The sequence below is a fragment of the Miscanthus floridulus genome, chromosome 10 (assembly GCF_019320115.1).
Source record: "Miscanthus floridulus cultivar M001 chromosome 10, ASM1932011v1, whole genome shotgun sequence".
In the NCBI taxonomy this organism is placed as follows: domain Eukaryota; kingdom Viridiplantae; phylum Streptophyta; class Magnoliopsida; order Poales; family Poaceae; genus Miscanthus; species Miscanthus floridulus.
This window is the reverse complement of record NC_089589.1, coordinates 46,927,960-46,948,614: the sequence shown is the minus strand read 5'-3', so window position 1 is coordinate 46,948,614 and position 20,655 is coordinate 46,927,960. Positions and strand designations below refer to the sequence as shown.

The window sequence follows — 20,655 nt, the reverse complement described above, 5'->3', positions numbered from 1 at the left end:
TGAGAAAATGGCTCTCTTTGTCAAGAGATTTGGCAAGTTTCATGATGAAGAAGGGCTACCGTGCTAGAAGAAAGAAGTCTTCATCCAAGAACAAGGAAGAGTCAAGAAGGTGCTTCAATTGTGGAAGCAAAGATCATCTTGTTGCTCAATGCCCATACAATAGTGACAATGATGATGACAAGAAGAACAAGAAGGATAAGAAGGAAAAGAAGAGAAGAAGGACAAGATGACCTTCAAGAAGAAGAAGAAGGGTGGTTCATATGTGGTCACTTGGGATAGTGATGCTTCCTCAAGTGATGATGATGGTAGTGATGATGACAAGACCACCACGAAGAAGGCACTTGCAAGTATTGCTATCAATGAGAAGCCTTCTCTCTTCGACACTCCATCATGCTTCATGGCTAAGGCCACTAAGGTACAAACTTGTGATGATGGAAGTGATGAGGAACATGATAATGAAAATGAAAATGAAAGTGATAGTGATGATGATGAACGAACTAAGGATGAACTACTTGACATGCTAGATGATGCTAAAGAACACTTTGACATTAAGAGAAGGGAATGCAAAAGCTTGCATAAGGAAATAAAAGCCCTTAAGCAAGCCTTTGATGAGCTCAAGGCATCTCATGAGAGGCTAGAGGAAGCCCATGAGAAGCTTGGCAAGGCTCACAAGAAGCTTGAAAAAGCTCATTCCTCTTTGCTTGATGAGCAAAATAAGAAGAAGCATGTTGAGACATGTAATGTAGGCTTAACTTGTGATATAATTGATGAATCATTATATAAGCCTATCATTATTGCTCCCACTAACCCTTCTTGTAGCACTTCTACTTCCACCTCATCTAGTAGTGATGGTTTCACTTGTGATGCCTCACTAATGGTTGAGAATGAGACCCTCAAGAAGGAGGTCAATAAGCTCACTCACACCTTGGCTAAGGCCTATGGTGGTGAGGACCGCTTGCTTATGTGCTTGGGTAGCCAAAGAGCTTCTCTCTACAAAGAGGGATTGGGCTATACCTCCAAGAAAGGCAAGTGACCTTTGCTCCTCACACGACTAGTTTTGTGAAGAACAATGGTTGGTTTTGCACTAGTTACAAGCAAGTTAGTCATAAAGAGCATAAGTGCAAGAACAAGAGCAAAAATGCTAATGTATCCTCAATTAAGATTAATTCTTTCTATGTGCTTACTAAGGGTACAAATGGTGTGAAGGCTAAGTTCATTGGTGCACCATGGATGGGCTCAAAGAAGAAAGCCATTTTGGTACCATAGAGCTTAGTGACTAACCTTCAAGGACCCAAGCAAGTTTGGGTACCTAAAAGGAATTGATCTTCTTTTGTAGGTCAATTACAAAGCCAGAGGAAGGCATTAGGTTCTTGATAGTGGGTGCACTCAACACATGACCGATGATGCTAGAATGTTCAACTCAATCAACACCAATGGCAATGATGGTTATGATAGTATCACATTTGGTGATAATGGCAAAGGCAAGGTCAAGGGGCTTGGTAAGATTGCAATATCCAATGACATGAGCATTTCCAATGTGTTGCTAGTAGAGAGCTTGAACTTCAACTTGCTATCCGTGGCTCAATTGTGTGATCTTGGATTCAAATGCATATTTGGGGTAGATGATGTAGAGATCATAAGTGTAGATGGCTCTAACTTGATCTTCAAAGGCTTTAGATATGAGAATCTATACTTGGTTGATTTCAATGCTAGTGAAGCTAAATTATCTACATGTTTGTTCACTAAGTCTAGCATGGGTTGGTTATGGCATAGAAGGCTTGGTCATGTTGGAATGAAACAATTGAATAGATTGGTTAAGCATGACTTGGTTAAAGGCTTGAAAGATGTAGTGTTTGAGAAAGGATAAGCTTTGTAGCTCTTGTCAAGCCAGAAAACAAAGTTGGAAACACCCATCCTAAGAAAAGCATGATGAGCACTAGTAAAGCATTTGAGTTATTGCACATGGATTTGTTTGGGCCAACACAATACACTAGCATCGGTGAAAACAAATATGGCTTTGTGATAGTGGATGATTATAGTAGATACACTTGGGTATTCTTTCTAGTAGATAAAAGTGATGTGTTTGCAACATTCAAATCATTTGTCAAGGCATTAACAATGAGTTTGAAACAACCATCAAGAGAGTTAGAAGTGACAAGTGGTAGTGAGTTCAAGAACACTAGAATTGATGAGTTGTGTGATGAATTTGGAATTAGACAACAATTCTCATCCAAGTACACTCCACAATCAAATGGCCTTGTTGAGAGGAAGAATAGAACACTCATTGATATGGCAAGGTCTATGCTTAGTGAGTACAATATGAGTCAATCTTTTTGGGCCGAAGCTATCAACATGGCTTGCTATTGTAGCAACCGCCTCTATTATCACCCATTGAAAGAGAAGACACCATATGAGCTCTTGAATGGTAGAAAGCCCAACATTGCATATTTTTGGGTCTTTGGTTGTAAATGTTATATCTTGAAGAAAGGCACTAGATTGGGCAAGTTTGACAAGAAATGTGATGAAGGATTCCTACTTGGATACTCAACTACTAGCAAAGCATATAGAGTTTAGAATTTAGATAGTGGTACTCTTGAGGAAGTTCATGATGTTGAATTTGATGAAACCAAGGGTTCACAAGAAGAGAATGAAAACTTGGAAGATGTTAGAGGCATTCAACTTTCAAATGCCATGAAGAACATGGATGTTGGTGAATTGAGGCCTAGGCAAGTGAATGATGATGAAGATGATCAAGTGCAAGTGCTCTCTAACTCAAATGTGCAAGATGATACAACTCAAGCTAGTACTAAGTGGCTCTCATGATAATGAACAAGATTCAAGTGGCTAGTGCATCATCTCAAGCCCAATGATCAAGCAAGTGCAAGCAATCAAGTTTGAATACTCCAACCAACCAATATTGCAAGGGATCATCCATTGGACACTATAATTGGAGATATTTCTAGAGGTGTACAAACAAGATCAAGATTGGCTTCATTTTGTGAGCAATTCTCATTTGTGACATCCATTGAACCAAAGAAGATAGATGAAAGCATTGAAGTATGTTGATTGGGTGAATGCTATGCATGAAGAATTAAATAACTTCACAAGAAATCAAGTATGCGAATTAGTAGAGAGACCAAAGAGGACACAATGTGATTGGAACCAAATGGGTCTTTAGAAACAAGCAAGATCAAGATGGGATAGTAGTAAGGAACAAAGCAAGATTGGTAGCACAAGGATATACACAAGTTGAAGGTCTTGACTTTGGAGAAACATATGCCCCGGTTGCTAGATTGGAAGCAATTAGAATCTTGCTAGCCTATGCTTGTGCCCACAACATCAAACTCTATCAAATGGATGTTAAGAGTGCATTTCTCAATGGTTACATCAATGAAGAAGTATATGTTGAGCAACCTCCCAGTTTTGAAGATGACAAGAAGCCCAACCATGTGTACAAGTTGAAGAAGGCATTATATGGCTTGAAGCAAGCACCTAGAGCATGGTATGAGAGATTGAGGACTTCCTACTCTCTAAAGGGTTCATGATGGGCAAGGTTGACATCACTCTTTTCATCAAGAAGATTGGAAAAGATTTATTTGTGTTGCAAATCTATGTTGATGACATCATATTTGGATCAACCAATCAAGACTTTTGTGAAGAATTTAGAAAGATGATGGCTAATGAGTTTGAGATGTCCATGATTGGAGAGTTAAGTTACTTCCTTGGTCTTCAAATCAAGCAATTGAAGAATGGTACATTTGTGAGTCAAGGCAAGTATATCAAGGACATGATCAAGAAGTTTGGCATGAGTGATAGCAAAGCCATTAGTACACCAATGGGAAACAAATGGCAACTTGGATAGTGATGCAAGTGGCAATATGGTGGATCAAAAATTATATCGGTCTATGATTAGAAGCCTACTCTATGTGACCGCATCAAGGCCGGATGTCAATGTTTAGTGTATGCATGTGTGCAAGATTTCAAGCCTCACCAAGAGAAAGTCATTTGCAAAGCTACAAAGAGAATATTGAGATACTTGAAGCATACACAAAATGTAGGTTTGTGGTATCCCAAAGGAGCAGAGTTTGAGCTAGTTGGTTACTCTGACTCAGATTATATGGGATGCAAGGTTGAAAGGAAGAGCACCTCAGGCACATGTCAATTGTTGGGAAGATCACTTGTTTCATGGTCATCAAAGAAGCAAAATAGTGTTGCATTATCAACCGTCGAAGCCGAATACATATCCACCAGTAGTTGTTGTGCATAAATACTTTGGATGAAGGCCACCTTGAATGACTTTGGAATCAAGTTCAAGAAAGTATCATTACTATGTGATAATGAGAGTGAAATCAAGTTAACCAACAATCCAGTTCAACATGCAAGAACAAAGCACATTGATGTCCGCCACCATTTCATAAGAGATCACCAACAAAAAGGGGATATTTGAATTGAAAGTGTAGGCACTGAAGATCAACTTGATGATATATTCACCAAGCCATTGGATGAGAAAAGGTTTTGCAAGCTAAGGAATGAGTTGAACATATTGGATTTCTCAAATATGTGTTGATGCACCCCCCCACTTATATGACATGCCTCTCCTTCGAGCAATCTAAGGTAAAAGTTGATTGGCATGGCATACATCCTTGCTAAGGACATGTTTAGTGCATCTAGTAGTCTTTCACATTTTATAGGCTCATTCATGAAAATCAAATTATTTTGATGTTTGTATGGTACCACTATTGCTTCTATGCTTATTTTGGTCTTGTGGTAGCATATGACATGTTTGTGGGCTTGTAAACCTAGTGTTTGGTCTAGATAATGAGCTCTAAGTGCCACTAGATGCTCTAACTCATTGCATATGCATTTAGGATCTAGTGGAAAGCTAACACCCTTAAAAATGTTTGTGAAAATATGCTAACACACGTGCACAAGGTAGTACACTTGGTGGTTGGCACATTTGAGCAAGGGTGAAGAAGTTGGAGTTGATGTGGATCAACTCGGTGAAGAAATGGAGGCGAAAGGAGGTCACTGTGAGTGACCGGACGCAGGCCTCAACTGGACCGGTGCGTCCGATCAGTGGCAGCATTGAAGGCGCAGGCGTTGGTCTTTGACTGGACGCTGGGTCACTTCATGACTGGACGCATCGTGGGTGCGTCCGGTTCCGCTGACGTGGCGGCGCAAAGAAGAGGAGAAGGATCAGACGCTGATGCTGTGTCCGATCGTGACCTACCGGACACATCCGGTCGCAGTTGAGTAGCTCTGGGAGCTCTCTAGACTCGACCAGACGCTGCCCCTCCTACGTCCGGTGAGGATCGAACTAATGTGTCCGGTCGTCATTTGGCTCTCTCGGGACCTCTCTGGAAACAACTGGACTCAGTCGAGGTGCGTCCGGTCTTGGCGCTGTGCTACATCCGGTCATCACTTGACCAATGGTGCATGGCAGCTAACCATTGATATCAAGCGACTGAGGTTGAAAGGAGGCGACGTGTGGCGTGCATTCATTGACCGAACGCTGAACTAGGTGCGTTCGGCCAATCCGACCGATGCGTCCGGTCACCCTGACTTTTCAGGGAACAGAGAGCCAACGGCTCTATTCATGGGGGCTCTCTATTTAAGCCCCATTGTCGGCTCTAGCTCACTCTCTTGGACATTTGCATTGAGATAGCAACCTTGTGAGCTTAGCCAAAGCACTCCCACTCATCTCCTTCAAAGATTCATCATCTTTGTGAGATTAGGAGTGAATCCAAGTGCATTGCTTGAGTATTTGCATCTAGAGGCACTTGGTGTTCGTGTTTCATTACGGGATTCTCCTATAACTCTTGGTGGTTGCCGCCACCTAGATGGCTTGGAGCAGTGAGGATCGTCGAGCGGAGGTAGGTGATTGTCTCCGGCTCTGATTGTGGTGATTGTGACGGGTTCTTGATCTTTCCCTGGCAGAGAGCCAAAAGGTACTCTAGTAAATTGCTCGTGACTTGTGTGATCCTCATCTTGTATTAGTTGTGCGGCACCCTATTGAGGGTTTGACGTGTGATGCCAATTAGCGCGTGAACCTCCAAGTGAATGTATCGCCACAACTATTAGTAGCTTGCCGGCAAGCAAGTGAACCTCGGTAAAAAATCATTGTGTCAACATTTGATTCCGAGGTGATTGGTATTTATTGGTATTCATTCCTATGATTGATTGGTTTATTCCTCTACTTGACAGTATAACCATCTTGCTCTCTCTCTTTACAATACCGCAAACTAGTTGTCAAGCTCTTTAGTATAGCTAGTCGTGATAGCTTGTTAGTTTAGTTTGTTTGGCTCTTTAGTTAGAATTTGAGAGCATACTGACTTAGTGTAGTTATATAGCTATTGTGTGGATAGAGACTATAGAAACTAGAATTATGGTAGGTGGCTTGCATTTTTAGTAGGCTAGCGCAACACTCGCTTGGCCTCATATTTGTCTAACTGGTTTGCTAAGTGTTGTTGTAGAATTTTTAAATAGGCTATTCACCCCCCTCTAGCTATTAGGACCTTTCACGCGCTTGCGGGCCGCGTGGATGGGCCGTGTGAGAATTGGTTTTCTTTTTTCCAGCAAATTAGCAAATGTTTTTCTAATTTAGTTTTGAGCTAATCTTTGGAAAATTATAGTAAATTCTGTAGGTGTCCAAAAATAGTTAAACAAAATTTGCTAGGTTCATAAAAATATGATCTATCTATTGGTGTAGTTAATTTACATTTATCTGTGAGAATGTTAGGTTTATTAATTCATTTAGGATAGCTTAGCATTATTTAGATTAATATTTGTAGGAATTTTTGTGGCAAATTGGTAATAGCTTTGACCATGAAATTTTTACAGTAGGTTCATTGTAGAATATGTTGAGAAATATGGTAGCTAAGTACTCCTTGTGGTAGTATATAGGAAATCGTTAATAAGAGTAAGAATATATTTTAGTTGCTAAGTAGCACTTGTAGGCAAAAACCTACTGGTTTGATGGGAATGATGATTAGCTCGGTATCTTAGTCATTAGAGCTAGCTTAATGGCTTAGTAGATGTATTCTTACTTTAAAAATTGTTGTTGCCTTAATATTGAGTGTTGCAACATCATTGCATGCATGTAGAGAACGAGTTGGTGGAGTTTGTGACCGCAGGCGAGCAGGAGTACGAGGAGGTGATTCAAGAGTACGAGGAGGAGATCCTCGTGTAGGAGGAGGTCCTGGAGCCACCACTGACTGACTGAGCTGACACCGCGCCTGCCCAAGGCAAGCCCCTGTGCATAACCCTTATTATGAATAATCACTGGAAATATATATATGATGTGCATTTACGTTATAGGAGTTATATTGAAACTACATGCATAGATATATCTACCTATGAGTCCTACTAGCTTAGGTCGAGTAGCTGCTATGCTTAGGTTTTTCGGTAGCATGAGTAACCTGCCGTTACTCACAATAGGTGTTTATTATTATCACTCTCATGACAAAATGGTGAAAGGAAAAATGGAGACCAGGCAGGGATATGATACGGGTTTTGGTGGGTGTAAGAGGTTGTGTCCCGTGGCCAGTGGGGCATAGCTTGGTTACACTATTTTCCCTGTCCATGTCGGTTAATGACCGGCCATTGCATTGGGTTCTAGGCAAGTCACAGACTTATTATCTTGAGCACATACTTGTTTATGGGAGCAGTGAAGGCTCATTGTCTCTTGTCTTGGGTTTCGGCTCTTTCTGGACCAACTGATTGGAGGCGGGGATGGTGGAGGTCTAAGCACCGCACTAAGTCCAGGACTCATGTGTGGGGGCTTAGAGTCCAAGTTTGGACAGGGACCTGGACCCCTTGATAGGAGAGTGGTGGGTTGGTCCTATTTGTGTCTGGGGTACAAGCGGGGCATGTGTTTCGGAGTAACCAGCTAGGCACATTGATTCATGAATCACCAGGTAATCTGGTACGACTTGTCTACAATCTAGCACCGTAGTAAGAACTGGAAGATGAAAGATGGTGAAATGGATCCATTTGCTCAACTCTTGCTTGAAAGTAGAACATGTGCTTACATAGAATGGCTAGATAATGAACTAATCATGACGGCTAATAAGAAACATACATAAGGATCCACTACTAGTAATGTTTTTGTGAAAAGTAAACCCAGCAACCCATAAAGCTTATCATATCCTTTGGAGTCGGGAAATTATTCCCACTAGTCGGGTAAGTCTTGAGAGTACATCATGTACTCAGGGTTTATTTACCCCTATTGCAGGTGCAGTTTGTAGAGTAGCTATTGTGTGGAGGATTCTTCTCGTGGGCACAGACGGATCCTTGTATTCTACCGTAGATGTTTATTGTAATTCCGCTGTTTAAATTCTGCACTCTGAACTTGGTACTGTAATAATGTATTTCTAAGAACTCTGGTTGTATGAAATGGACTAAGTATTGTAAACTCGTTCTCATTATTGGATCCTAGAGGAAAAACGTGGATTATTCGAGTTCTCCCTTGGGGTGTGCTCGATGGAATCTGCCCGATGTAGCTTGCTTTCGGGGTGCTTGGTGTCTTATGGGAGACGAGCACCTCCGAAGGTGTGTTATTTCGGGTGGTTCTGCCACAATGGAGGAGGTTCCTATGAACCTTCATACTATCGAAGGTTGATGAAAACAAGATGTCGGTGGAGCTGCTGTGTCTACCATGATTTTTGTCATTGTCCAACCTGCCACATTTGTCTCGATCACCATGCCATCTGTATGGGGGTAATCCCATAGCTTAAGATCTGAGCCATAGAAGGTTACTGGGAGGTGTGACCACTTGGAATTCTTATGCGGACCCTTGGTCGTCACATAATGCACCCTTCTGATGTGTTTCTGTGATCTTTGTTTGATCCACCTGAAATTGCGAGGATGACCTTGAATGTGGATGTGGGGTTGTTGATGGTTATTTGGGTAGGTTGGGTGGTATGTTCGGTTTTAACTTGTTGCTGCTGCTGTGGAGGTTGGCGGGCAGAGGTGGAGGTGGTGGTAGGGCTGGATAAGGGTTTGCCATTTGGGGAGGGGTTGGTGGATGTGTTACTGTGTATGCCTACGAAGGTGTGCATGGGTGGTATTGGAAAGGATGGTGATGTGTATCGAAGTTGTCATAGATTTGGTATGGGTGATGAAAGGTTGGGTAGCTTGAGTAAGGGTGGGATGGTTATTGCTAAGGTAAACTGTAATTTACTGGAGTGTAATGGTAGGCTAGGGTAGTTGTTTGGTTTGGCTGCCTTCGAGTGTGGTTGACTAGTTTTGGCATGTAGGTTGCCTACTGGGATTCTTGGAACTTTTTTCCATTGGTGAAGCAAGCACATTGCTTTGTGGTGTGGCCCTTGCCTGGGCCACAAAAGTGGCAGTAAAGTTTCAAAGGATCCTTTGACGGAGGTCTGTTCGTCGGGTTGGTTCTAGCTTCACATTGGTTTACGGGGGTTTCTTGGGGTCTTTGTTGTGGTTGTTGTTTTGGTTTGGTGGGGGCGTGTTGTCTATAGCATTGATGTTGATGGGTTCTCCATGAGGGTACGACAATATCTATTGAGGTCTTGACAGGGGTCACGGTTGGGACCTTTGCGCCTTGGTCTTCATTCATGGAAGTGTGCATCGGCTCTGCAGTATTTTTCCATGACCTCGTGTAGCTCTGCGATGGTTGTTGCTGGTTTCCTTGCAAGCCTGGAAGAGCTTGGTCCCGAGCGCAGGCCAGTGACTGCAGCGAGGATGACTGCTTCCACGGTTATGTTTGGGTATGAGCCCTCAAGTGAATGAACCTCCACCAGTATTCTTGGAGTGGTTCTCTCTCCCCTTTGTTTGCAGCTGAAGAGGTCCATCGAATGGTTGGGGGCTATGTTCACGCCCTTGAAATTGGAACATAGCTTGTCACGGAGGTCTCCCCAGGACACAATGGAGTTGGGGCAATGGTTGGCGTACCAACTTTGGGCATTGTCACGAGCGATGATGACAAATGACTTGGCCATGGTGGCCACTTCACTGCCCGCTGCTACAACAGCTACTTCATAGCTCATCATGAATTGATGAGGGTCGGCGTTGCCATCGTACCTTGGAGTGTTTTGTGGATTGTAAGCTGGCGATCATCTTTTGGTTTGTAGGATTTGAGTCAGGGGTGCTTTTGGATCGTAAGGCATTGGCGATGGTTGGTTCCTTTTGATTGTTGGCGGGTTGAGGAAGTCAGGGTAGAGCTGATTGATGCGACGGCATGCTTGAGGTGGATGCAGGGGTGGTGGTGGGCTATTTCACGGCTAGGCGACGCCCTGGTCGTGACGAGGCTAGATGATCTGGGGGCCCTCCGACAAGGGGTGGTGCTCCTCCTGATCTGGCAATTCGTTTGGGTTACCCTCAGTTGTGGCGAGGTACTCGTCCATCCTTTGCAATTGTTCCCGCGCTTCAGCTGCCTTTTGTCGGATCACTTGGAGGCGTGCCTGCCTCTCTAGGGCCTCGACACGGTGTCTTTTCTATTGTAGCTCCTCGTGCATCTGATTTAGGGTGGCGAGGCCTCTCTCCTCGGCCTCGTCGTCATCTTTTACTTCTTGTTCCCCTAGGCTGTTGGGATGTTCTGCATCGAGTAGGGGCTCACTTACGACGATGCTCCCCACCAGGGCCGCCTCTCTTGAGGGTGGCTCTGTGGGTTCTGTGGTTTGGTTGGTTCAGGCCCCAGCGGCAGAGGTCCTGGCCGTTAGGTCAGGGACAGTCGGATTTGGATCCTGGACATGGGTCCTCCGCGTCTCCACGGTCATTCTTTGGGTGTGGTGCGATGGGGTCCTCACGGACGGCGCCAACTATGGGAGTTCCACCTGGCCTCCTACCCTCACTAGAAATGAGCACAGAGGAGGCTGAGGGCTGCCCACAGGTAAGGGGGAAAGCGAGGATTGGTCAAACTGGACAGGGAACGTTGCGATAAATTTAGGAGTAAACTGCCATTAATTCATCATTTGTTATTGTGCCACCCACCGGGTATTTATAAGCCATACCCGGGGGCAGAGTGAATGTATACCATGCCCTCATGAATGAAACCAACTCTTTACAGGTGCAAAGGGTCACGATGGACATTTCTCGTGCCTTCCTCAACCACTCCCTTAACGCCGCTGTTTGGGCCGCCACCCTGCGTCTTTCGTCAAACGGCGTGTGGTCGTCATCCCGAGGGTCCTGTTCTCCCGGTGGGGATCGAGTCCTCGACGAGCGGTGTTCGACCTGCGGTTGCACAAGATCGAGGTTACCTCCGCTGGAGTGGTCGGCCAGGAAACCATCGCCGCGCACGCCATTCGACTTGGCGACCCTTCTGTGGGTGGTCGAGGGTTCTGCTAGAGGACGAGGGTAGACCAGGGTGGCGTGTAAAAGGAGTTCCCCCCAACAATGCCAGTTGCTATTAATTACATATCTCTAACAATATACACTGCTGCGCCAACTCCAGGTTCATGAAGCTTGCAAAATAGCATGAGCAATTGTAGATGGGTAGCATTAATTACTTGAATTTTCTGTAGAAATATTAACTAAAAAAGCACAAATTTGCTTATATTTAATATCCAAATGGTACCAGGTCTAATGAAAACACACCCATATGACCTTGGTGTTGAAAAACTAGAACTAGATATGGTTCGCATTAATTATTTGAATTTTCTCTCTAGAAATTTCTTTGTTCAATTATCAATTCTTTTTAAAACTACACAGTGGCCTCGACTTCCATATATTTTTTGCATTTAAATACACCCCTAACTTATACAATTTCTAGAACCAAAGGTTGCCACAATAATAAATTACAACGGTTTGATTCCATTTTTTTTGCCTTTCCATGGTTGTTTGAAGCATTGTATCAATGGATACTGAGGCAACTTACTTTAGTAATGTTTGGCTCCTCCTTACTTCCGGTCACCAGCACTAGAATTATAACACCCAAACTATATATGTCCGATTTAGTAGACATTTTGCCATGATGCAAGTACTCCGGAGCACAGTATCCTCTACACACCACTGGAAAACTGGACTTTGCCGAGTGCCTGAGACTTTGCCGAGTGCTTTTTATCGGGGCACTCGGCAAAATAAAGCACTCGGCAAAGGTGGCTTTGCCGAGTGCCAGGCACTCGGTAAAGCCTGGCTCACGGCAAAACTGGGCTTTGCCGAGTGCCGCGGCACTCGGCAAAGATCCCACTCGGCAAAAGGTGGCCGGCCCGTGACGGCGGCCACCTGCCGTCAGATTTTGCCGAGTGCCTAACGGCTGGCACTCGGCAATTTTTTTTTATTTTTAAAAACTTATTTTGCCGAGTGCCGGCCCTAGGCACTCGGGAATTTTTTTTTTAAAAAACATATTTTGCCGAGTGCCAGCCCATGGCACACGACAACTTTTTTTAAAAAAAAATATTTTGTCGAGTGCCAGAGATAGGCACTCGGCAAATTTTTTTTATTTTTTTAAACTTATTTTGCTGAGAGCCAGACCCAGGCACTCAGCAATTTTTTTTATTTTTTAAAAACATATTTTGCCGAGTGTAAGCCTTGGGCACTCGGCAATTTTTTTTAATTTTTTAAAACTTATTTTGCTGAGTGTCAGCGCCAGGCACTCAGCAAATTTTATTTATTTATTTTTGAAAATCATATTTAGCCGAGTGCCTCCTGGGCCGGCACTCGGCAAAGCCCACTTTGCCGAGTGCCCCCATGGCACTCGACAAAATATTTTTTTTATTATTGATTTTGGGCCCAAATTTTTTTCTGGGGCCTTGTGACAGTATTTCAAACTCTATTTTAAAATTTGGGCTCCAGAATTTGAAATACTATCACAAGGCCCCAGAAAAAATTTGGGCCCAAAATAATTTTTTTTACCCAGTGCCATGGGGGCACTCAGCAAAGTGGGCTTTGCCGAGTGCCGGCCCAGGGGGCACTCGGCAAAGTTGAAATAAAAAAACTGGGCACTGAAAGGCCACCGGCCTAACCCCCGCGTGGCCCAACCCTAAGTCACGCCCCTAGCCACCCGCCCGCTCCCCCGCGCCCACCCCAGCCGCCGCTGCGCCCACCCCCGCCGCTGCCGCGCCCTCGCCGGTGAATCGCCGCCGCCGGTGAGCCCAGCCCTCACGCCCGGTGCGCCCGCGACCATTGCCGCGCCCTCCGCTAGCCTCGCCCGCGACCGCACCCCGCCCCGGCAGCTCCCCACGGCCCCGGCCCCCTCGCCTTGGCCGCCCAGAGGTGGCTGGCTGGTGCCGGCCGGCCATTTTCTGCAGCGGCGGCCGTGTCCGGCCGTCCTTCTTCCCTGGCCGCGCCGCCCGTAGGAGCAGGGGAGGTAGGAGGAGCAGGGGAGGCGGGAGAAGAAGGAAGGGGAAGAAGAGGAGGAAGAGAAGAGGAGGAAGAAGGGAGAAGGTGAGGAGGAAGAAGGAAGAAGGAAGAAGGGAGGGAGGAGAGGAGAAGGAGGTGGAGAGGAGAAGGAGGAGGACAAAGGGAGGAGGAGCCCCGGCCGCTGTCACACGCCTCGTTAGCGGCGGTGCCATGCCCTCGGCGCCACCGCTCCCGACCCGCCCACCGTCGACGAGCACACTAGGTTCGCCCTTCCCTTTCTATTCAAATCATGCAAGGATGTCGGCCATCGAGCCCTTGTTAGTAGTAATAGTTGTTGTATGTGGTTTTCGGCCATCGAGCCGTTGTTTGTGGATGTTGGCCTTCGTGTCGATCTTTTTTGCAGGTTTTTGAAACCTCCCCATGCAGGGGAGGTTCTGCCGAAATTTTCAATTGTCACTAATGTATTGCCTTTTTTGCAGGAGGAGGCCCCGGCGGAGGGACCTCGGTGACCCCGATTGTCTTCGTCAGCGTTGCGGGTCTGCCTGCACCGCGTCGCGGCGCCATTGAACCGACTTGCCATAGCCCCGCTAGCCTGACCTCACCGGCACCCTAGGTATAACCCCTCTATCCGTATCATGGTCTTAGGTCGCTGATCCCAGTTAGGCGTCTCCCGTTCGAAAGAGATACGGTAGGAGTTATGCAGGTCTTTGCATATCTGCGAGCGTTTCTATTTCGGTTAGGGCGCTCCATGGCTCAGATCACAATCTGAGCACTGAGCCCCTTGAGACAGAGGCGATCGTGAGGCTGGGGCAAGGCAGGAAGCACGGGCGGTTGTGGATTGTAGACGGCGCCGACTCCTCGAGCTCTGCACCCTCTCTCTCCGACGTGAGGGCACGGAGCACGGCCAGAAGCCTTCCCATACGTGCACGGCCTACTCCAACACTGTCGCGGGTCGATGAACTTCAGGTAATTCTGGTTTCACTCGTCGTACATTGAACGTTACACACATTGATCATATTTGCAATACTAAAACATGTGATTGAAACACTGCAGGCCGAGCTGGCAGAGACAAGGGAGACGCAAGCGCACCTGACCGCAGAGCTGGAGGCCACGAAGAAGCAGATGGTGGACATGTATCAGATCATGCAAACCATCGAGCAAGCATCGGGTGTCCAAGTGCAGTTGCCAGCTCCAGCTCCAGTTCGACACTTCACTCCTATGAATATGAAAGTTTAATGCGTTTGTGCCGTTGGGATTGTCGACCTTCGTGCCGTTGTGATTTTTGGCCTTCGTGCCGTTGGGATTGTCGGCCTTCGTGCCATTGTGATTGTCGGTCTTCGTGCTTTTGTTTCTTGCAGGTTGGAAACCTCCCCGTGCAGGGGAGGTGCTGCCGAAATTTTCAATTTTGAGTCTAACATATGCAATCTCTTCTCTTTTGTGCAGCCTCCGTCGGCGGGTTCAAACAATCCCGCTACCGTGTCACCGGTGGCTGATCGCGTCAACCCTTCGCCACAGTTCGGTCCTTCACCGCAGTCCAGGGGGCCACACCTGCAGTCTCCATCGCCGCAGTAGGGATGTTGAACTTTGTGATGTTGAACTTGTAATAATAAACTTGTGATGTTGAACTTTGGTGCATTTGTGATGGATTTTCGATGGATTTATTAAATATGCGTGTGCTTGTGATATATAATGCATGTTGGTGATATAGATGTGATGATGTATATATATATATATATTGTCTGTTACAATGGAATGTAAAAAAAATTGCAATTCTCGGGGTCTTTGCCGAGTGCCATGGGTAAGGCACTCGGCAAAGATTTTTTTTAAAAAATTCTTTGCCGAGTGCCTCGCCGCGGCACTCGGCAAAGTATTTTTTTAAAAAAAATTTAGAAATTCTTTGCCGAGTGCCTGGGCAGGGGCACTCGGCAAAGTAATTTTTTAAAAAAAATAAAAAAAACTTTGCCGAGTGCCTGGGCAGAGGCACTCGGCAAAGTAATTTTTTTAAAAAAATAAAAAAAACTTTGCCGAGTGCCTGGGCTGGGGCACTCGGCAAAGTAATTTTTTAAAAAAGTAATTTTTTTTCCTGAGTGCTGGGTCGGGCACTCGGCAAAATAACCGTTAACGGCCGGCGCCGCAACGGTCGAAAATATTTTGCCAAGTGCCGCCCCAAGCACTCGGCATTTTTTTTATTTTGCCGAGTGCCCGGATAAAAAGCACTCGGCAAAGACCCTTTGCCGAGAAAATTTTTGCCGAGCAGACTTTGCCGAGTGCTACACTCGGCAAAGCCTTTGCCGAGTGCAAAGAGCTCTTTGCCGAGTGTAAAAACACTAGGCAAAGCCACGGCCTCCAGTAGTGACATGAAAAACCGATGGTTCGGCACATTATGTTCATAAAAATTCAAGAGCGCAAATATCAGAATAAAAAAAATGTTTTCTCAAAATTTTAAGCTTACAGAGATACAAGACGTTCTGAGCTCATAGTTTGTGATATGCTGTCTAATCTTGATAGACCAAAATCAGTTATCTTTGGCACCATGTTACTGTCCAATTGTATATTGGCAGGTTTGAGATCCATGTGAACAATATGATTTTCACCGTGAAGATAATGCAAACCATCACAGATTCCTTTAATTATTTTATACCGAGTTTGCCATTCAAGTCCCCTTAATTCATCTGCAGAAGGAAAGATTTAAATAAGAGCTGGACGAATGCATGTAATCCTCTGGTGTTTGATTTGTTATGCTAAACTGAGTATAAACATATTAATTGATGAGACATTTGATTTCTTCAGTGTGTTCCTTACAATCATGCGACATAGCTTTCACAAAAAAAAAAAAAATACTAATAAGTAGGTTGAAAAAAAGGAAGAAGAACGAAATAAGTAAATACATGGATCATAAAGTCTACTCAAGTAAAATGTGCCTTATCATACCGGTAAGGTAGCTCTGAAGGCTTCCATTGATTAAATATTCAAAACAGAGCAATCTTTCCCGATCCTGGGCCATAATAATACGTTTTCCTTCCATTCTGAATAGTGCTCGTTCTTCTGTATGTGAACAGTAGCCTAGGAATCGTACCACATTTTTGTGGCTAACCATTATCATGCTTTTAACCTCACGATGAAACATCTTGTCTTCTATTGTATGGCTGTTCAAAAGCCTTTTCACAGCTATAATCTGGTTTCGCTGGATGCCCTGCTTAAACTTTCTTGTGAGAATGATCATGAAAACCAGATCAAGTTAGCTCTGGCTTTATGCAACAAGAAAATAAATTTACCTTGTAAACCACTCCGCAGCCACTGTTACCGATTTTTAGTTCTTCAGAGATTTTTTTTGTGATGAACTGCAAAAATGGTAATTTTAGATGGCTTGGGCTCTTGTTTCCACCAATTATAGACTCCAACAAATGAAATTCCATGTGCATACTTTCCATTCTAAGTAAAAAAGGATATTGTGTTAAGGAAAGAAAAAATAATTCATACGCCAAAAAAGTAAGTTTGATTATTTTTTTTTTCTTGAACTAGGTGTAAAATTAAGCCAAGAGAAACAAATACAAAACTAAGTTTGATTATTTCTTTTTTCTTGAACTAAGTGTAAAAGTACAGAGACAAATACAAAAAACTTCCATTTAGTGTTGCAGCTTCGCTGTGCTAACTAGACCACTTGATCATATTGCAGTAAGGTGAGGGCCCAATGGACCGTCAATCCTTTTATTTTAATTAACGTGGAGGAGGCCGCGCGTCATTTCATTCAGAAAAAAAGGAAAGATTTACTAAATTGCAGACCTGCGTATATAAATACATGAAGAAAATCCACCAAAACATTCGCGTCTTCTTCTCGTACATGAAAAAAACCCACGAAAGCTGCAAAAGAATTAGGGCACCTAATAATTAACTATCCTTCAATCACGCACCATCACGCCCTATGTGTTTTATATGTTCCATATAATTCCTAAATTCTATAGGGACCTTAATTAACCTCCGGTCCAACAAGTGTCGCACAATTATAATTATTTAGAAAAATAAATATATATGACAATAGCAATAACTCCAATGCATCTGATTATTAAACAAATAATTTCTCAAATCTAGGATTTGCCTACCTATAGTTTTTTTCACCAAAAGATCCCTGGTAACTTTGCACATCTAGCCTGAAATTCACAACACAAAACATATTACTCTTAGCACTTTAATTTATCAGGTTGCATTTACGTACAAGAAATGCATGCCCAAAATAAATGGGTTCCTTAATTTATGTAGGCCATACTGTTGCTTAGTGCAATCTCAACCTCCAGCTCAAAAATGTCCCAATAAAAAATACTTTTTTATATTAATACAAATTTGTAAGATGGTTAAATAAATAATCCTCAAAATTACAAAAATATAGCATTGTAGCTTGTTGAATTGCCAATAATTGAACGAAGATATGCTCAATAGATCATGACTGAAATAATTTTTGCCAAATGAAAATTTTTGACTGAAATAACTCAAATGTTTCTTAGACTCTAGTTCTTCCAGTTCTTTGACAATCTCTGCTACATAAGGTCTTCTATTTGGGTGACCATCTACACATATTAGAGCATCTCCAACAATCTTTCTAAAATCAACTCTCTAAATTATCATTTGGAGAGTCATTTGAGTAAAAATTGTTTTCTACATCTTTGTATTCTCCAACAGTTTTTCTATATCTTGTGCACAGTCTATAGAGCCATCCTCGCTCTCCATCTTTGGCTAGCGAGAAATCCGGAATAGAGGATATCTATATTTGGATATCCAATTGAAGGGGCTGTTGGAGAGTATTTTTTCACCGGAATCACTACGGGATACAGTAGCTTTGCCGAGTGCCAGGGCACTCGGCAAATGCCCAAAGACACTCAGCAAATGCTTTGCCGAGTGTAACACTAAGCATACAACACACGTCATTATTTTGTCGGCAAACAGTAGTTTGCCGAGTGTTTTTTATCGCGCACTCGGCAAATAGTTTACCGAGTGTCAATAAACACTCGGCAAAAAGAAACTCTCGGCACAAAAATGATAACAGGATGGCACGGTGACGGCGATTTTGCCGAGTGCACGACGAAAAAACACTCGGTAAAATTTCTCAAGTTTGTCGAGTGTCAAGCCCAAAACACTCGGCAAAGTTTGTAAACTTTGCCGAGTGTCATCTCCAAAACACTCGGTAAAGTGCTAAAGTTTGCCGAGTGCAAGACCAAAACACTCGGTAAAGGTTATAAAGTTTGCCGAGTGTCAAGACCAAAGCACTCGGCAATGTTTACACACTTTGCCGAGTGTCACACCCAATACACTCGGCAAACAAGCGCGCAACGGGCAGATTTTATGGTCACTTTGCCGAGTGTCCATTTGAATACACTCGGCAAAGACAAAACACTCGGCAAAAAAGGTTCTCAGAATAACAGAAATTGGTTTCTTCGCCGAGTGTTTTGGCTCGACACTCGGTAAAGCGTCTCTTTGCCGAGTGTTACACTCGGCAAAGCGACCAATACCCCCTTTTTTACTAATTTGTCCCGTATAACGGACCCCTCTCAATTCACAATAAACCATCATAATTCACAATAAAGGTCACAAGCATAATTATATGTCACAGACATAATTGTATTTCACAGGCATAATAAATCATCATCACAATTTACAAACCATCATCACAATTCACAGTAAACCATCATCACAAGTCACAACTAAGTCACAATAAGTCACAAAGGCAAATGCAATCACTGCGGAGGCCCTTGGTACCACTGCGACAAATCCGGATCTTGAGACTGATTATTTGATGCCGCCGATTGATTCTGCATTAAAGAGAAGAGATTGCATGTGTAAGCTGCAGATATAAAAAACTCACTGCAATCAGAAAGTATTAGTAGTGTCTTGAAAAAATACTTGCACGTAAGTATATATAGTACTAATAAAAAAACTCACTGCAATCCGACCCATGCATGTTCAGTTAGTATATCTTACCTATTAGTACTAGTTTAAGCCATGCAGTGGGGGGCTTAGAGTTAGAAGCTGGAGCTGGCAGGGCCATGCCAATGGTAGTGCAGGCCATGCGCAGTAGCAGCGAGCAGGCCATTGAAGTCTGTGTTATTACTATTATAAAATTCTGGGCTTGTGGCAGGCTACAGAAACTAACAGTCAGCTCATAACAGTTTTTTTTTAATGAAAGTCTGCTCCTAACATTTGTACAGAGCTGTCACAGCTTACTGATGATGGTAGTCAGTTGTCACTTAAGCTCAAGGTATTATCAGCACAGCCACTTAAGCTCAAGGTGGTAGTCAGTTGTCACGCCTCGCCTTGATAACTATGAGAGTGTACTTTTGTTACTGCAGTTTTTTATGTAGCTGTAGCTACAGCAGCCTCTAGATTAATACTGGCAGGGTGAACTGCTTGTGATGTTCGCTGCAATATCTATGTATGCTCAGTATATAGGTTGAGTGAGTTCAAATATATTGAATCATGGCGTTTCCTTTTTAGCTTTAGTTGTTTGTGGACTTTTTTATCATGGGTTTTTAGTTTTCATGTCTCTTTTAGGCCTAACATATCACTTTATTTTTGAATGCAGCTGAACGCTGCTAAAGTCATTGCTGTTGGCCCTGGTGATCGTGATAGGGATGGTAAGCTGATCCCTGTATCTCTGAGTGAAGGCGACACTGTTCTACTTCCTGAGTATGGTGGAACTGAAGTGAAGCTTGCTGAAAAAGAGTATGTTAACATATGCATGCTATTTTGATTTGGCACTATGTTCAAGAACGATACCTTTAAAATGTTATGTTTAAACTGGCATTCTGGGTGGTAATTTAGTAGTTTGAACTATCACCCAGTGAACAGCCAGGCGAGCAGCTCCCGTTCGTCCAGCTGAGTTTCTACTGGTAATACAGCATGGTATCGAGTTGTTTTGTTAAGCTGGTTGTTATAAACCATGTACTAACACCTCCTTTGTACCTGACCAGTTAAGAATCTAGGGATGTCACTTGTCTATGCATCCTGCTAAGTAGTTGTGGTAGTAGTCTGAAAGGGGAGTTTTTTTTTCTAGTATTCATAGGAGTATTTTCTCAACCAAGCTGGGGTGCCTTCATTATTTTTCTACATTATGCCATATATGAGTTCTTAACTGAACCCGGTGCTAGTTATTATGAAAATTCTTAGCTAAAGGCAATGTCAGTTTAAACATGTATAAATAAAGTTCTTTCAGGTTTGATAGTCTTGTTTTGGTACATAAAAAACATGTATAAAAACTGACTACCACCTTGATGGTACATAAAAAGCAAGTTAACTGAGAGTTGGGAGCTATCAAAAAGCTGTTAACTGAGAGTATTATCAGTATTATCAAAAAGCAAGTTAACTGAGAGTATATATATATATATATATATATATATATATATATAT

At 43.5% G+C, this 20,655-nt stretch overlaps 1 protein-coding gene across 1 annotated transcript; it reads right to left on the bottom strand.

The window, feature by feature from the left end:
* Positions 1–11,372: 11,372 nt before the first annotated feature.
* LOC136488557 (cysteine-rich receptor-like protein kinase 25) lies at positions 11,373–16,676 on the bottom strand. The gene is made up of 5 exons (XM_066485453.1): positions 16,536–16,676; positions 16,192–16,453; positions 15,713–15,932; positions 11,837–11,960; positions 11,373–11,492 (listed from the first exon to the last, which is right to left on the bottom strand). The coding sequence occupies exons 1-5, from the start codon at positions 16,674–16,676 to the stop codon at positions 11,373–11,375; spliced, it is 867 nt and encodes a 288-aa protein (XP_066341550.1).
* Positions 16,677–20,655: the final 3,979 nt, after the last annotated feature.

Coding starts and splice junctions, on each gene's coding strand:
- LOC136488557 (XM_066485453.1), bottom strand. CDS start 16,676: ATGGAATTTCATTTGTTGGAGTCTATAATTGGTGGAAACAAGAGCCCA. Junction 11,961..15,712: donor TCAGAACGTCTTGTATCTCT/GTAAGCTTAAAA, acceptor AGTGGTGTGTAG/AGGATACTGTGCTCCGGAGT. Junction 11,493..11,836: donor AGGAGCCAAACATTACTAAA/GTAAGTTGCCTC, acceptor GTGCTTTTTTAG/TTAATATTTCTACAGAAAAT.